This window comes from Phalacrocorax carbo, chromosome 5 (genome assembly GCF_963921805.1).
Source record: "Phalacrocorax carbo chromosome 5, bPhaCar2.1, whole genome shotgun sequence".
In the NCBI taxonomy this organism is placed as follows: domain Eukaryota; kingdom Metazoa; phylum Chordata; class Aves; order Suliformes; family Phalacrocoracidae; genus Phalacrocorax; species Phalacrocorax carbo.
The window spans coordinates 29822764-29838417 of record NC_087517.1 but is presented as its reverse complement, the minus strand read 5'-3'; the positions used below and the strand labels follow the sequence as shown (position 1 = coordinate 29838417).

Here is a 15654-nt window from a genome sequence, read left to right as displayed (position 1 = left end):
GGTAAATAAAGTTTTGTTAAATAAATTCCTCCATCCATAATGTACAGATTTTAGTTTCTCTGTTGAATGATTATACAAGTCCATGTAATTAAGATCTAGTGAATTGTCCTCCTTACAAAGATTTTTTTTTTTGTACAAGACTAAAAAATATCCCATTTAAGATTTCCTATTCCAAACTAATTCAAAATGTTTCTCCTTTCCCTTAGCATTAAGCTTTTCGCTTTGCAATTAACATGCATCAAATAGATTTCAGGAGGTCACCAGAATGTGTAATGCTACTGTGATGCACGTTTAAATTTAGGCATGCAAGCAATTGGATTAAAGTCAGTATCTGCAAAGTCAAGCACATATGCCAAAGAAAGGGTTTAATATTGTTTCTGTGTTCAGGTTCTCAAGTGCTTTCACAGCCATTTTTCTAACATGTATCATCTGCATCCCATTTAAGAAAAAATACTAAGATAACCCTCAGCATGCTGTACAGATATTCTTAAGAGTCTCATGGAAAGACTCAGTATACAAGTCATTCATGGTATCCCTCTCTTCCTAAAACTAAAAATTTCTTAATAGTGCAATAAAGAGAACTAACTTGAATTATAGATGAATTATACTGAACTACTGAATTACAGTTAAAAGTAGCAATTCTCTTGTTTAACATAATACCAGATACAAGAAGTCACTTAGTGCAGAAACTTGAATGCAGTACTGTAGCAAAACATTATCAACTCGGTAAGAGTTTTACACAAGTCAGTATCGAGTGATTCTTCACACACTTCTGAATTATTAATCAGGCCTGCAAGCACTTGCAAACTGGGGCCTGAGAATTTGGTCCTTTATTTATTTAGAATAAGAGAAAATGAAATATTAGTTTGTGCTGCATCTGCTGAATTTCTGAATCCATTGAGATAATTTATTTGTAGTATTTCAAAAGGATTTTGGTTTTAGTCATCCCATATATGACTAACATTTATAACCCCTGACATTCCTGTAACAAATTTTAGATACAGAATAGAAAAGTATTTTTTGTTTAAATATGTTACAGAAAGGATCATTATACTTCATGCTCCAAAGCACACAAAAATGACTGGTAGGATTATGAAGTACCCTAATTATCACATTACTTCTATACAAAATCTTTTAAAATATTACATAGGAGCAATGTATTTAATTATTTTTTGTTTTTCTAATGTCAGTGCAGAATAATGCATTTAATGGATTAATAAATTGATGCAGGAAAACATCTCCTATGCAGTAACTCCATAGAACATAATACGCTGGATTATTAATCTATGCTAGGTAGACCAACCATAATTTCAAAAAATTCCTGCTGAACAAAAAATACACCGTTTGACAGAAAGAGCAGATGACTTTTAATTATACTTTAAGTTATCTAAACAAAAGCCCACTATAAACACACAAACGATGCTCACTATATTAGCTAGGCAAACTCATAAAAGTATGTTTTGAAAACGGAACGTATCAAGATTCAGGAATTTTTTTTTTTTGTTAAGATTACAGTAACTGAGCTAAAACAACGTGTTTCAGATTTGACAGAGGACGGGGAGAGGTTGATAAAATATTAAGGAATTTAATACCTTCATTCATATGACCTTAGTCTGACTGCAGTCCAATTAGCCTACATTACCTGATTAATTTTTACAACTGAAAAAACTTAAATAATTTTTTTTAGTGTATAGCTCATTAGTTTCCTCATTATTTCCTCTTCCTTTAGGACAAATAAAAAGGCATCTTTGCAGTTCATCTCTGAACAGGGTTGTGCATAATCCCATTTCAAGAAATCTTATCACAGGTCCGCTGAATACAGTGATCAGTGTCCTCACTTACAGATACACGGTAGCATCTCACATTGTTCTGACAGCATTTCATATATTTTTTACAATCTAATAAAGACATCTGCAACAAAGAAAAACACGACTATTTTATATTACAAGGTATTGTAGTATAAATTAATAATACTCCTCAACTCTGTAAAGACAAAGTCAGGAATAATAGTATTCATAAGTATCAGGAACAAAGCCCTCAAATCAAAACAGTAGCTTAAAAAGAACCAAAACGGATTTTAGAAGGCTGCAAAGTGCTTTGAAAACATTAAAAACAAAACTCAACTATTTCCTCCAAATTTCTTGCTATAAGCTTTATTTTTTCACATCCCATCCTGAAAGGCAGACAATGCTAAATTTATGACAGATTAGCAGAATTTCTTAGACATATATCACTTCCATTAAATCCCCCATAGCTTCTCTACATGGCCTACTCTAGAAAAAAAATAAGAATTAAAATTAAAAAATAGCTGTTTTTTCCTACCTGTACATACAGTTTTATTTGCAATACCTTGAGAGAGAAAGACGTAACGGTACAGTTACACCAAACTATTCCACATCAATCTCAGCTGTTCTACTGAGAGTATACGTATAAAAAAAAGTTACAGTAACTTTCACAATTACACACTAAATTTTAGAACTATCACACAACGACAGAAAAATTTATCAACTTTATAAATTACAGGAAAAAAACCCACGAATTTTTAGTTATTAAAGAAAATCAAAGTTACTAAAAATATATTTTTTACCGTACCTCCTTTTAATTATTTTTTCCAGAAAGCTGATCTTAACAGGTTATAAAAAATGTATTCCTTCAGCCATACGCCTTTGTATTTTATTTTTATTTAAAATAAAAAGTCACATAAATTATAAAAAAATTGGTTTTCGCCATTTGGCTCCCTCCCCCAAATTGACACTTTATAAAAACCTTCTGTACTTCTTTTCCCCCTCCCTCTCTCCCTCTCTACTACCTCCAAGATGGTAGGAAAGTTGTTGTTTTGGAGGGCAGAGGAGCCGCTCTCTGATGTTATGTCCTCTCAGTGCCTGTAGTGGTGCTGTAGGAGGCTGCTGGCTCGCTTCTTGAGCAGCCCCAGCAGCCCTGCCTTCTTTGCTGGAGAATATATTCAGGGATTCCCCTTAATAATCACCTACCCTCTGAGCACTTTGTAGTTTTAAAATAATAAAGAGCCCCCAAAGCTTCCTTCCCACAAAAAGCAGGATCTTCTCAGAGCCAGGGGGGCAGCAGCTCCTCAGCACAGAGCCCGAGCCCATTCCCAGTCCCTCTGCTGGGGAGGAAACTCTGATCTGTCAGCCCAACAGAGGGAAAGGGGGGAGAGGAGAGAGAGGAGAAAAAAAAAGCAGCTGGAAAGGTAAGCCAGGCCCGGCCTGCATCCCCGGGCTCGCGTAGCGCGGCAGGCGGTGCGAAGCGCGCAGGGCGGGCGGGGAGGCGGGCTACGCGAGGCCGGGGATCGGCCGGGGCGGTATAGGCCGCAGTGGGGGGTGAGGGGAGCCGGGGGGGTTTTTGAGGCTTTTGGGCGACGAAAGGAGAGCCGAAGGGGGGTGAGACGGTCGCCAGAGCCCAGCGGGAGGGCCGGGGCGCGGCGCCGCGGCGCCTTTGCCCGGGAGGTGAAGGGCGGCGGGGAAGAACGGGGGCGGGGGGGCGCTAGGCCTCAGTGCGGCGCGGCCCGGCAACTCCGCTCCCCGCCCCGGCGGGCCCCCCGCGCCGGGCCCCGGCCCCAAAGCGGGCCGAGCCCCGCCGCCGGCGGAGCTTGGCGGATGGGGGGAGGCGGCGGGGGCGCCGCGGCCGCGGCCGCTTCCCCCCCCCCCCCCGCAACCCGCCGGCGCGGGGCGGCGGGGCGAGGGGGGCTGCGGGACGGGACGGGACAGGGGGGGCTGGGGGCGGCATTAATTTGCTGAAATGACTTTTAATGAGTGTCGGTGGCTACGGCGGGTGGGGGGCTGCCCCCTCCCCCAGCCCGGTGCGGGGCCGCCGCGGCGGAGGCGGTGCCGGTCCCGCGGGGCGTGCGGGGCCGCGCCGCGCCGACCGCGGCCTGGAAAGTTTCGCGGCGTTTTTAGGGTGCTTTACCCCCCTCGACCGCCGCCGCCGAGGGGCCGGGGCCGGGGCCGGGGCCGGCGGGAACGGGGCGCCCCGGGAGGGGACCGCAGCCCCCCTCCTCCCCCCCCCGCCCGCCCGTCCTGTCCCCCCTACCCCTCCGCCGATGCCCCCCCTCCACCGGGCTGGCGGTGGACTCATTCGCCTCACAACTTTTGGAGAAGGTTTGGGGGGGCCGTCAGAGTGGCCGCACCCCCCCACCCCCTTGTAAGCTGCCGGTACACAGGGGCCCCGGCCCGGCCCCCGAAGCGCGGAGCGAGGGTCTGCCTCGGCCTCGCCTTCGTGCCCCACCACGTGCCAGGGCTGGCAGCCACCTCAGCCCCGCCGGGGCCAGGGCCGGGGCTCCTCAGCCGACCCCCCCTGTCCCGAGACCGGTTGGCGGTAGCGGGACAGGGGCAACAGCCTGCTGGACCCCCAGCCAGGGGAAGGGGTGGTCTCAGCGGCTCCTATGCAGCAAGGGCCGTGTCGGGACTTGGGCCCTGGCCCCCTGAGGTCCCCGCTGGGGCCGGGGGTCCCTAGGAGGTGCCGCTGCCCCCCGGGACTGAAAATGAAAGGATCCTTTTTTTCAGGGAAAAGAACGTCTGGTAGTCGTGGAGTGAGCCTGCTGGAAAACCCACCAAAGCGCTTCACCCGGCACAGGTGAAATAGCTCCAGTTTCTAATGCGGCAGCTTTCTAGTTTTGGTCAAATGTTCCTTAACATGTCTTTTAGCTCAAAGTGCTAATGGCTTTGTACAGGTAACCTCAAATGAATTTTTGAAATGATGGTAACACCTTAAAGCCTTGTATTATACCATCTGATTAAAATACGTAGATCTATAGTTAGTTCTAACTTTGTTACTTAACATACGATGAAGGTTTATTTTAAGGCTGCTCTCAATTTTTGAGGATTGGTAGACTTAAAAAGACAATTGGCAAATTTAGGGCAACGCATTGTTCCCTTGTACTTCAGTGCCCTCTCCTATGGGAACCCTGTATTGGCAGGGTTTCACACTAAGGCCTTACCCACCAGGTACCGCTGCTGATTGATGAACTGGAGCACTTCTGTTTTGTATGAAGCTGTCACAACTTGGTGACATTTCTGCAGCCATCTTCAGCCTTCTATGTGATTTGTTCAGAATACATACGTACATCAGACAAGTTTATTAATTGTAAGGCTATATTATCTACAGAAAGCAACCTGAAGTTACTTAGTGGGAGTTATTTTGACATTTCGATATTTTTATGATGAGTGAATTAATTTGTGTGTAGGGCCTGGTCCTAGCAAATTGGAGGCACTGTGTTCTTACAGTATGGTAAATCCTCAGGAGGTACAAATTTTTTGTAATACCATATCGAAACTTTGGTAGCTTATAACTGCTAAAAGGCTGCTCTGTGAGGAGCTCTACTGCTTTATTTTATTTATTGAGTATTCCTGCTGAACCAAGAATGATATTCCTGTACTGTGTGAAAATAAGCTTATTTGTCTTTGCAGCATTGGGACTAAAAATAAGACTAAGGTATTTTGTTTAAGCTCATATGCAAGTGCAGGTTATCTGTTATTTGAATAAATAAAAGACTTGGACTTGCAGCTCCTTTTTTGTTCAAGTACCGATGTAAAGTATGCTGTGGTATGTTTAGTTTCTGCTTTGTCTCAGGATCATGGTTTTGATATTTTAAGATAACATTTTAAAGTGTATTTCTGCGACGTTGTAATGGCCTAAATGTTCCATTTGTTGCTGCACCTGAAGGCTGCCTTTCTGCAGCCTTGCTCACCCTGGCAAAACCTGGGCCTGTGTATAGCCACACTGAAGTAAGTGTGCTTCTGTGCACACATGAGAATCTGCCTGTGAGGATGTGATTGCAGGACTGGGGCCTGAGACATTCTGCTTAAATCAAGAAATCTGTGTTCAAAAGACTTCCAAAGATACGGCGCTCGTCTTAAAGCTTAGGTCAGGAATAGCCCCATTTAGGAAATTATTTTATTGAAATCTATAGGAATGTGCTCTTAGCGACAGTTGTGAATCATCCTATTTAATGTCTCTTCTCTTCAGAAATCCTTTGAAATTTGTAAAATTCTTAGAGTCTTAAATATTTGTTGTTTTTTAGGATCTGGGCTGGTTTTGTCATGTTTTCTTTAAGGTGCTGTTTTTCAGATGAGTGAATCAGCTGAAATTAAAATTTCTGCTTAAGTTCATTTTGTGCAGGAAAAAAAAAGGAACCACCTGTTCAGTTTTGGAACAAAAAGAGTTTTTTTCCTTTCTCTTAGTTATGTTTTCTGCTGTCAATTGAAACTTGTTACAAGTCTCTAAGTTCTCTAGCCATTATTAGGAATAATACTTAAATTTAATTCTGTATTTATTGCATTATATTCTGAAGCATAATCTCTATTACCAGTATCGCCTAAAATATACCACTGCTTTTCTGTTAATATATCGGATGCCCTTATGCGATATAAACTGCCTTTTTGCAGAATTGAAGTAATAAGCTTTCTGAAAAGGCAGAATGAGGACAATGTTCCTGCTTCTGTCTTCTTAGGTAGATTTTAACATATGAAAAAAAGTAATCCAAAATATGATTCCAGGTGGTAACCAAAAATGTCTAGGAAGATCTTAACATGTTAAGTGCCTTGATCTGTCAGGGTACTTGCATGTGCGTGCAGTACCTTGACTTGCGCAGGGCTCTTCAGAGGCCTTCTTGAGTAAGGTTTGTGCTCTCATTAATAAAAATGTTCCCTGCAGGAACTCTTGCAGTTGACTTTGGTTGCTTCCCAGTGTTTTTTGCCTCAATTTGGATGCTTTTACTAACAAACAGACTCTTGTTTCCAGAGTTACAGTAGGCTTGGTTTGGTAGCTGAGTGTAGTAGAGAACGGAGCTGTTAAGTGACCAGAACTAAGCCAAAGTTACGGCTAGATCACAGAACGGGGACAGAAGTTACAACTTTGTGGTGCTGATGACAGCCACAATTAGATGTGGTACAACATCTTCTGATAGAACAGAGACATTCACAGAGAGGTACTAATTGCCTAAAGTTTCTTAGTATGAAATAGAAAAAAGGAATGTTTTTGCTTTCCCGCTAATAATATATTTTTTGCTAATACTGACTGAAAGGTAGCTTTAAATGCGTGTCTCTGTAATTATTATTATTGTATCTGTTAATCTCTGAGTGCAGGAAATTCCATGTTTCCCAAGTATCTTAAAATGTATGTATTTACTGTTAGTCACAGCCAAAGGGTCAGACAGTGGCAACACAGAGAGTTGTTTATCCTTGGTCAAGTTGAGGAATCAGTAAAACTACTATTTATGCTATTTGTGTTTGTGGAGAAGCTGAGGTTCTTGGAGATCCATGTTCCACTTCTGGAGCCTGATGGTTTTGGAAGCATATGTAGAGGATTGTACCTTGTCTGTGAGATGTCATGAACACACCAAGCAATTTAACATTAAATCTGCACTAGTATTGGCAAATGCGAAACAACACAGTTAAGACCTCTTTAATAGTGGCTTTTGTTTGGATGCAACGTGTGAAGCTCTGAGCTCAGTCCTCTTAATTATACATCTTTTAACCACCGACATATAATTGCCTTGCAATTTACAATGCATTTGGGGATTCCATTGCCTAAAAGGGTCTTACGTATGTTGAATGTCAAGTTCTGAGCATCTGTTTAAGAATGTATCTGACCCACATGATTTAACATATTCAAATATTTTCAGCATGGTGTTTTCTCAAAATTACCGATTGAGTTTTGGGGATATAATGCTTTGGGCTTTCTAATAGTGTCTAGGCCCATTAACTTCTCTGTAGACTACAGGTTATGTCAGGTACCAAATTTCTGTATGACATAATGCTGATACTCAGTATGGTCTAGCAAAGATTCCCCCCTCCAAAGTTTGCTGCTACACTGTTTCCCAGCCTCTCTGAAGGACTGTTTAACTGTTTTGGGAGAGAGTGTGTGGAGGGCAGAGCTACAGCTTTATTGTCTTGGAGCTGATGTGCATTGCAGGGGAACTGATTATGCCTGCTTGCCAGTTCTAAAAGCAGTTGGGAGCTGGCTTCTTCATGTGCCTGACAGCAGGTACTGATGGTTGCGCAGGTATGTACCTGTGTGTATTTAAGTATTTCATTTCTCTTCTTATGGTCACTTTGCAAACCACCTTCTGTTGTCTTATGGACCACCAGTGGCTGCACTCAGCAGGACAAGTAGCTCTGCTCTGAGTGATGATGTGGCAGAGCATGGCTTTGCTGTGTCCTGCCTGTCCTTCCTATAAAGCTTTGCTGGGATGCTAAGTTTGTTGCTCTTCACTTGTCCAAATTGGGCTTTTGCCAGAGGGAGGAGATTTTCTTCCAGTCAACTGCTCAGGAATAAAAAATGTGAGAGGGGGATAAATGAATGTGTTATCAAATTACAAATGTTAGTGGTAACCTGATAAGAACATAAGAAATACCCTGATGGGTCAGATCAGGGGTTGATCCAACCTAGCATTCTGTCTTGGCCACTAGGAACAAGTGATGCTATTTAGGAAGAGCATGAAAGCCCAGCCACTTTTTACTGTTTTCTTATCTTACTCCTCCAACATCTGTATTTGTTAAATTAGGCATGCTAGCATGTACGTCACTCATGTCCCTGTTGTCTATGAACTTTTCTGTTGTCTTTTTGAATCCAATGATACTCTGTCTGCTCCCATAACTTCCTGTGACGGCAAGTTCCAGCAGTTCACTACCTGCGAGTAGTAAAAATGACAACTATTTCTTTAATATAATAGTCAATCGCTTAATAGCTTCATCAAGTATCCCTAGTTCTAATATTGTGTGATATGGTATATGACCGTTCCATATTCACCTTATGATGAACGCTAACATGATTTTTTTTAAACCTCAGTCACGTCTTACATCATTTGGCAATGGCGTGCATTTTTGGGTTCTCTTCTCTTCTTTGCCCTGTTGCTTCTGACTAGCTCAAAACCTTCTATTTAGAAGGAAAATCTAGGTTCCTGAAGAAGCAGCCTCTGGTTTTTCATTCATGGGTTGTGGCTAAAGCCAGTTTGAGCACGTGCAGACGTAAATTGTGTTTCTGTTGAACATTTCTACAGCTGCACTGTAGAGTATAAATGCAAAATCCAAAACAGCTTCCAGAAAGTTTTGTACCCTGATATTTTTGCAGTGAAGTACAGCTGCTTAAGCATTTGATTTTTCCAGGGGAAGTCCATGTTTCCGTCATCTCTTACTGAATCCTGTGGGACAAAAATAATTTCTCCCCCACCCACTATTTAGCTAAGTGTAGTTTCAGTTCTCTTCAGTTAAGCAACATGTGCCTCTTCCATGCTTGTGCTACTTTTTATGTAGCAGCAAGAAACTTTGTTAAGAACTCCTGTATATTTTGTTCAAAATAAAATACTGAATCAGGTTAAATCAGAGTCAATAGATTTAAAAGTGTTTGCTATTATATAAATATATTATGCTATGGAAGTAAAAAGGAAAATATCTTTTTAGATTAAGTACACCTTCAGCCTCTGATCCTGGCAGTGTGTCCACATAGTGCCACTGTCTTTTGGGGAGTCTGTGTAGGAATCTACCAATAAAGATATAATTGCAAGTTTGAGAGAGTTGCCATAGGGTTTTTTAAAAATATATAATTGGCTGCTAGTAGGTATATTGTCTTTCTTTTTGTTCGTTACAGTGTAGTTGCGCTAATTGATTCCTATCAGGATTTTTAACATGTTTATATTTGCATGAGCTTCTCTTAGTGTATATATAGACCCAAAGTTCATGCTCAAGCTCATTGGTTTCCCTGAGGATTATTGTCAGTATTTTTGCTTAAATGTTTCATATGGCATTGTACTTGTGCCCTGTATCTTTCAGACAAGTGAGAAGTAAAATACTGTGCCTGCCTTGACACAGTCAAGTTAAATGCAAAAATAAGACTTAATTATGAGTTAAATCCAAAAATAAGACTGGGGGCACAAGAATAAATCCAGGATTATAGTGTCTGGGAACTGTAGAGCAGTTTCTTTACAGAAGCTTAACAGAGGCACACCAGCTATGCATTTCTTGCTGTTTACTTTGGAACCATTCTGAGGAACTCTTTTTCTTTGGTCTGTTGCTTGATAACCTTCAGAAAAAAAAATGTTGCTGGGTTGTGCAAAAGAGGAGAAGGTCATTGATCCCTCAAACTCTGCAAAGTATGATAGTAGTAGCTTAAAAGAAGGTGGTAAATAAAACAGAAAGAAACAGAGAGCAGTATGTGAGTCACCCAACTGCAAGATGCACTTGCTCTTTCAAGCTTTTCATCCTGTCCAGTATGCCACCAAATATGAGCTTTAGTTAACTGTCGAGAAAAAACTTTGGGGCAAAAGGCTTTCTGTCAGCTTCATTATGTGTATGAGATGCAATTAGTTAATGGTCATTGACTACTTTTTCTGCCATAGTAATGGAGGAGGCTGTCTCTCAAACATATGGGACCCAAACCTAGATCACAAGTCCCATATTGGGCATGTCACCATGGGATTTATTTTTTTCCTTTCACATTGTTGCTGGATAATACTGCAGTGTATGTTAGTATCTGCCTTATCAAAGGTGTCTGAAAAGGTTATTTGGTTCTCAGCATGCTAAAGAAGAGGTAGTTCCCTCTTCCCATTCTGTGTTTTTGAAGGGCACAGCCAACAATGAACTTTTTTTGTTCTTAGGACTGATGCGTTGTGAAGGGTTATATTCTTATGATTAATTTCAAATTTATATAATATTTAGACGTTCTTCCATGCATTGAGAAAAGTTGGGAAAGGTGATTGGAACTGGATTAGATGTCCGTGCTTGTGTTGTGACTATCCAGTGTAAACAAAGTGCAAGGCCCCTGCCCCAGGTGTGTGTGCTTGCATGCGTATGTGGAAAGGGAACTATGTGTGTAAAGAGGAAATACGAAACGATCCTTGTTATTGTCAAATGATTAATCAGGTCACTTGCACTTGTGCTAGTTACATTTTGTAGCACGTGTCTCCATTCTGTGTGCTGTGTATGCTGTGCATGTACGTATACAACTGTTTCAAGAATTTCAAGGGTATTTTTTTTAAATTTGTATTATTCTTCTGTTATTCTGCTTCTACAGCTAGATATATGCTAATGAAAGGCCTTGTTTATGCAGTTTACTGTTAGAAGTGCGATAGGGTGTTTTATTTTGCCCTAGTGACTTAAAGTTGCTTTTCTAGATCCCCCAATGCCATAGTGCCTGTAGTTTTCTCAAGGTTGTTTTATACAGTGGGGAGTGAAGGTTTGTACCTTCACAAGAGGAAACCGCATCTTTCATGCAAAGTCTGTGTAGGCTCCCTGCTCGCAATTGTGTTCTTGTCATTTCAGGCTTGGGAACAAGTAAGTTGACTGAGGTGGTAATCTGTACATTTGTCACGTGCCTCTAATTTATTACATATTTCCTGAATATCACCTCTATGTACATTCCTTTGCTTGAAACTGAACTGAGTACTGAATATACCATGTTCAAAAGAGTTGATTCCAGTGTTTCAGGATGGCCTTTCTGAATAAAAGCTGCCTTTTGCAGGCTAAGCTGGGTGTAGGAGAGTAGCTGCGGAATATGTGTACTGTTAATTTTACTTGAAGGTGCTTTGGGGCGTGGTCTTTTTTGTTTTGGGTTGGTTGTTTGGTTTGGTTTGGGTTTTTTTGTTTGTTTGTTTTTTAAAGATGATTGCCAAAGACTCCATAGTGTTAGGAAATGAAAAAGTACCTTATGACTGTATGGATTTGTTATTCTGTGGCACTGTAGGAGTCTATCTTAGGGGGGGAAAAAACCAGCCTCTTGCTGAAATGATGTTTCAGCCCTCCTGGCATGATGGGAGTACTGCCTCTGACATTATTAATGCCTGCATTTACCTAAAATAAGTACAATAAGGTAGGAAAAGCTCTGAAGAACCATGATGACCTCAGGAAGGACTAAATATTGATGCTTGCAGAAGCTGTGGGCACCAACAAGATCCGAAGACTGTTCATCAGGTATGGTAAAGAAAGCTTTTTTGTTTTTTAAGAAAAAAAAAAAAAGCTTTCTTGCACTGCCTGATGAAATTAAAATTTTGCAGAGCAAGGGTAGTTACTAGAGTTTTCATAAGCAAAGATACTTGAAGTAAAACCTCTGCAATCAAATGGGTTAATTATCATTCAGCTTGATTCCTGAAAGCAAGTTATCTAGTCTGATGCTTAACCTTTATCAACTTACAGTTCCTAGTCACTTTCTGGTAGATGAGTTGCATTTTGTTTAACAGATTTAAGTGTGGTGGCAGTAGAACTTTTTTTCCCCCTCCAGTAATTTCCTCTCACAGTTTCCAAAGATCTGTGACTACTAATTGGAAAGTATTGTGCTAGTGGATTTGGCTTATTGGATGCTCGCTGAACCACAGGTTTAGTGGCTACACCTGGCCACTTACTTATTAAGCGGTAATAATATCTATTTTATGCTGACTGACTGTGACCTATTTGATATTTTCCTTAGACAATCTGCTTCATCGTGATTCATCATCATTCCAGGATAGTGGTGTCCTTGGGGCTCTCTCTTAACATTGATATGGTACAGAAGATTTAAAATCAGGTATGGTTTTGGGTCCCTTTTTCCTGCCAAAATGAAACACACAGTCTAGAACTGAATGCATTTTTTTGTTCCTTATGTGATTTGTCTTAATATTTCGGTTCTTTCAGCTGATGTTCACAAGGAATAGAGTCACGTGATGTATGAAGGCAAACACATACACTTCTCTGAGGTTGACAATAAGCCTTTGTGCTCATATAGCCCCAAACTGTGCAAGCAGAGGCGACTTAACGGCTACGCCTTCTGTATCAGACACGTTCTGGAGGACAAGACTGCCCCCTTCAAGCAATGTGAATATGTGGCCAAGTATAACAGCCAACGCTGCACCAACCCCATCCCCAAATCTGAGGACCGTAGGTGAGTTGTGGTTACCCATATACAAAGGGGAAGTTGCTGTTTCATAGGCATGAGTTTTCTTTTAAGATGCTGCCTGGTTTCAGGATGAGGCAGGAACTGGCCTGAGTGGATTGAATTCCACAATGTTCCTTTGAGGGTTTTGTTTTAAGACCAGTAAACTTAATTTTATTTTCTGTGGGAGTCAAGTACTCAAAGTGGGCAGTAATTTACTCCCTAGGAAGTTTTCACAAGAGTTCATTGCTTTTCTGAAATTCACTATAAACTGTGGATCAAACCTGGTACACAATACCTGCTGTTCTAATTAATTTGGTTTGTCACAGTACATGCTCTTAAAAAAAGCCTGCTTATTTGGCCAACTGTGCCAAAAGCACACTTCCATCTACTTTTTTCAGGACAAACGGTTGAAAATGCGTACCTTCTAGGCTTAGGGAGCAGTGACACAAAGGAATTAATCCAGAATTAATCCAGAATTACAATTCAGTGTTTGTGATTTGGTACTGATCTGTAGTGTTTTATTACTGGAATAAAATAAATATTACTTGACAACAGATGAGCCAGTTGAGAAAGTGCTGTCTGTTCCCTTTCTTCTTTGATCCCCTCTTCTTCTCCCTCTCCCTGCCCAAATGAGGATGCCCAGTACGCCTGGTTATTAAATGCCTTGCAAGAGATAGTGCTTGAAGTTGTTAGAGAGCTGGGAATTCAAACCAAATTTCCTGAATTGCAGCCCATACTGTAACCACAAGGACATTCTTCCTTGTTCTTTAAGACTTTCTAAACACCAGTCTCACTGGTGTTGCTTTGGCTGAAATAGCAGAATTTGTCTAATCTTGGCTGCCAGGTATGTATGACTATAATTTTTCAGAGTCATTGTTGCAGGCTTCATCAGTAACACAATATTTAATTAACGTGTGTGTTAACTATCTGAGGCTTGTTCTGTTAGAAATGATGTTTCTAACCTAAAATATAAACCAAAAATATGCCAAGAAAGAATTAAAGCACTATTCACTGACCTTTCGCATTATTAGCTGCCATTCGCTAACCTTTTGCATTATTAGCAGTGTTCCCACTGTGCCCTACATATAACTTCCCTCTCAGCTCACAGCTCCCTCTCTTGTCTGAAACAACAGTTGGACTGTACTCTAAATTAACTTGCACTTCACCTGCCATTTCAGTTGAGGAGACTGATGAAGTGAGAAAAAACCCATGAATGTTTGTCGAAAGCTGTAGGGCAAATGCTCAAATGACACAAGATGAATAACTTTAAGCTGTAATTTGACAGTCGGTGACTGTTTCTTTGCTACTGTACAATTGAGGCTCTTTGGAAATAAGCTCGCAGAAATGATCATGGAAATTGTTAGCACAAATGGTATGCTGTAATTTCAGATGCAAGAGCTGACTGAGCCAGAGTTACTGTTTACCAGGGGTCATACTTAAGAACAATAGAAATAATAGTACTTAATGACACTTTTTTAGGTCTCATATGTTCCCATGGAATTTGAGATTTTTTCCTTTACACCTTGAATTGAGTTCACACTTTGTTCTTTTTTATTTTTCTCAAGTTAAAGTGAAGTGTGGTCATGACATCTGGTGTATGTTATATTAGAATAATTCAATTGCATGTCGAGTGTCATATTACAGTACTTGAAGAGGACAGCAGGTGTCTGAAGGAGAAAATAAACTTTTAATTTCAAATGAGAGGATGTGATAGTTTGAAAGAATATTTTAAAAGACTGCTTCTCAGGGCAGAGTTTAATTTTAACAATAAAATCTAATAAATGCTAGTGATATGACTGTGCCTGTGCTAAACCTTTTTTTTCTTTTTTGGCAGGCAAACCTTTATCTGTTTCTTTGGAGAGTTTTTTCACACTCTGTTCGATACAAAGATGTTTGCTATGTCTGAGTTCTTCACTCGTAGCTTTTAATTTTCTGTATACAAAATTACTGTCAGATGGTCATTTTGTGACAGTTTTAGACATGTAACTGTACATGATCAGAAGCAGGCTGTATGATGCTCTGACAGCTATCTTCTTACCTACTTTTAAAGATCATAAAAAATAAAATATCTTAACAGGATGTATGCATTATACGCCAAAACTTCATAGTCTGTCCACAGATAATTAAAAAAAAAAAATCATTTGACCCCAGACAAATGAGATGCTACCAGCCACAAAGATGTTTAATATGCTGCTATATTATTAGACTTCATATTAACCATTAACATTCTACAAATTAAATCTATTAATAGTGCATGACTTCACTGCCTTATTTGAAGTCTAGTTTCTCTATTCACTTTTTTTTTTGACTAATGTATTTGGGATGATACAGGCGTGGGTTCTGTGTCTGTGTTTCCTCTGCATATGTCTCCTAATTCTGTCCTATCCAATTACGCACATAGATAATGAAGTTCTACTTAAAAATTAAGTATAGAGTTATTACAATTTAGCTGGGTAAAACACCATTTTAACTCTAATTCTCTTTCAAGAGAAACTTTAAATATTTTGTTAATATGCAAGATGCTCTCCAGTTTATTTGGATCTTCCTTTAATTAAGTGACAGAACTTGATACCAGTCTGGGATGTACTGGGAAGCAGAATGCAGTTGTAGGTAGAAAAACATCCCTGTCTGGATTCTTGCCCTCCCAGTGATGTGGGAAACTGTCCAGCTGAAGCTGTCAGAGCCCATCACCTTTTGTGTGCTTCACGTTACAGTAGTTTTAACAGGTATCGACCCACTGTTCTTACCATATGTGCTGACTACATTCAATGTCACCTGCACAGAATAAGTCCCTTT

General features: G+C 40.7%; 1 protein-coding gene across 4 annotated transcripts in view; it reads left to right on the top strand.

The window, feature by feature from the left end:
- The first annotated feature begins 2813 nt into the window (after positions 1 to 2813).
- INO80D (INO80 complex subunit D) overlaps positions 2814 to 15654 on the top strand; it is a 46057-nt gene continuing 33216 nt past the window's right edge. Inside the window, exons 1-4 of one of the 4 annotated variants that reach the window (XM_064451816.1) lie at positions 2814 to 3208; positions 4521 to 4590; positions 12415 to 12510; positions 12618 to 12864. In XM_064451816.1, the coding sequence (XP_064307886.1) occupies positions 12647 to 12864 (218 nt within the window). In that variant the 5' untranslated portion in view covers positions 2814 to 3208; positions 4521 to 4590; positions 12415 to 12510; positions 12618 to 12646. Of the gene's footprint in view, positions 3209 to 3411; positions 4591 to 12414; positions 12511 to 12617; positions 12865 to 15654 lie in introns of those variants that run through there. The other 3 variants (XM_064451817.1, XM_064451818.1, XM_064451815.1) reach the window with 3 other exon arrangements.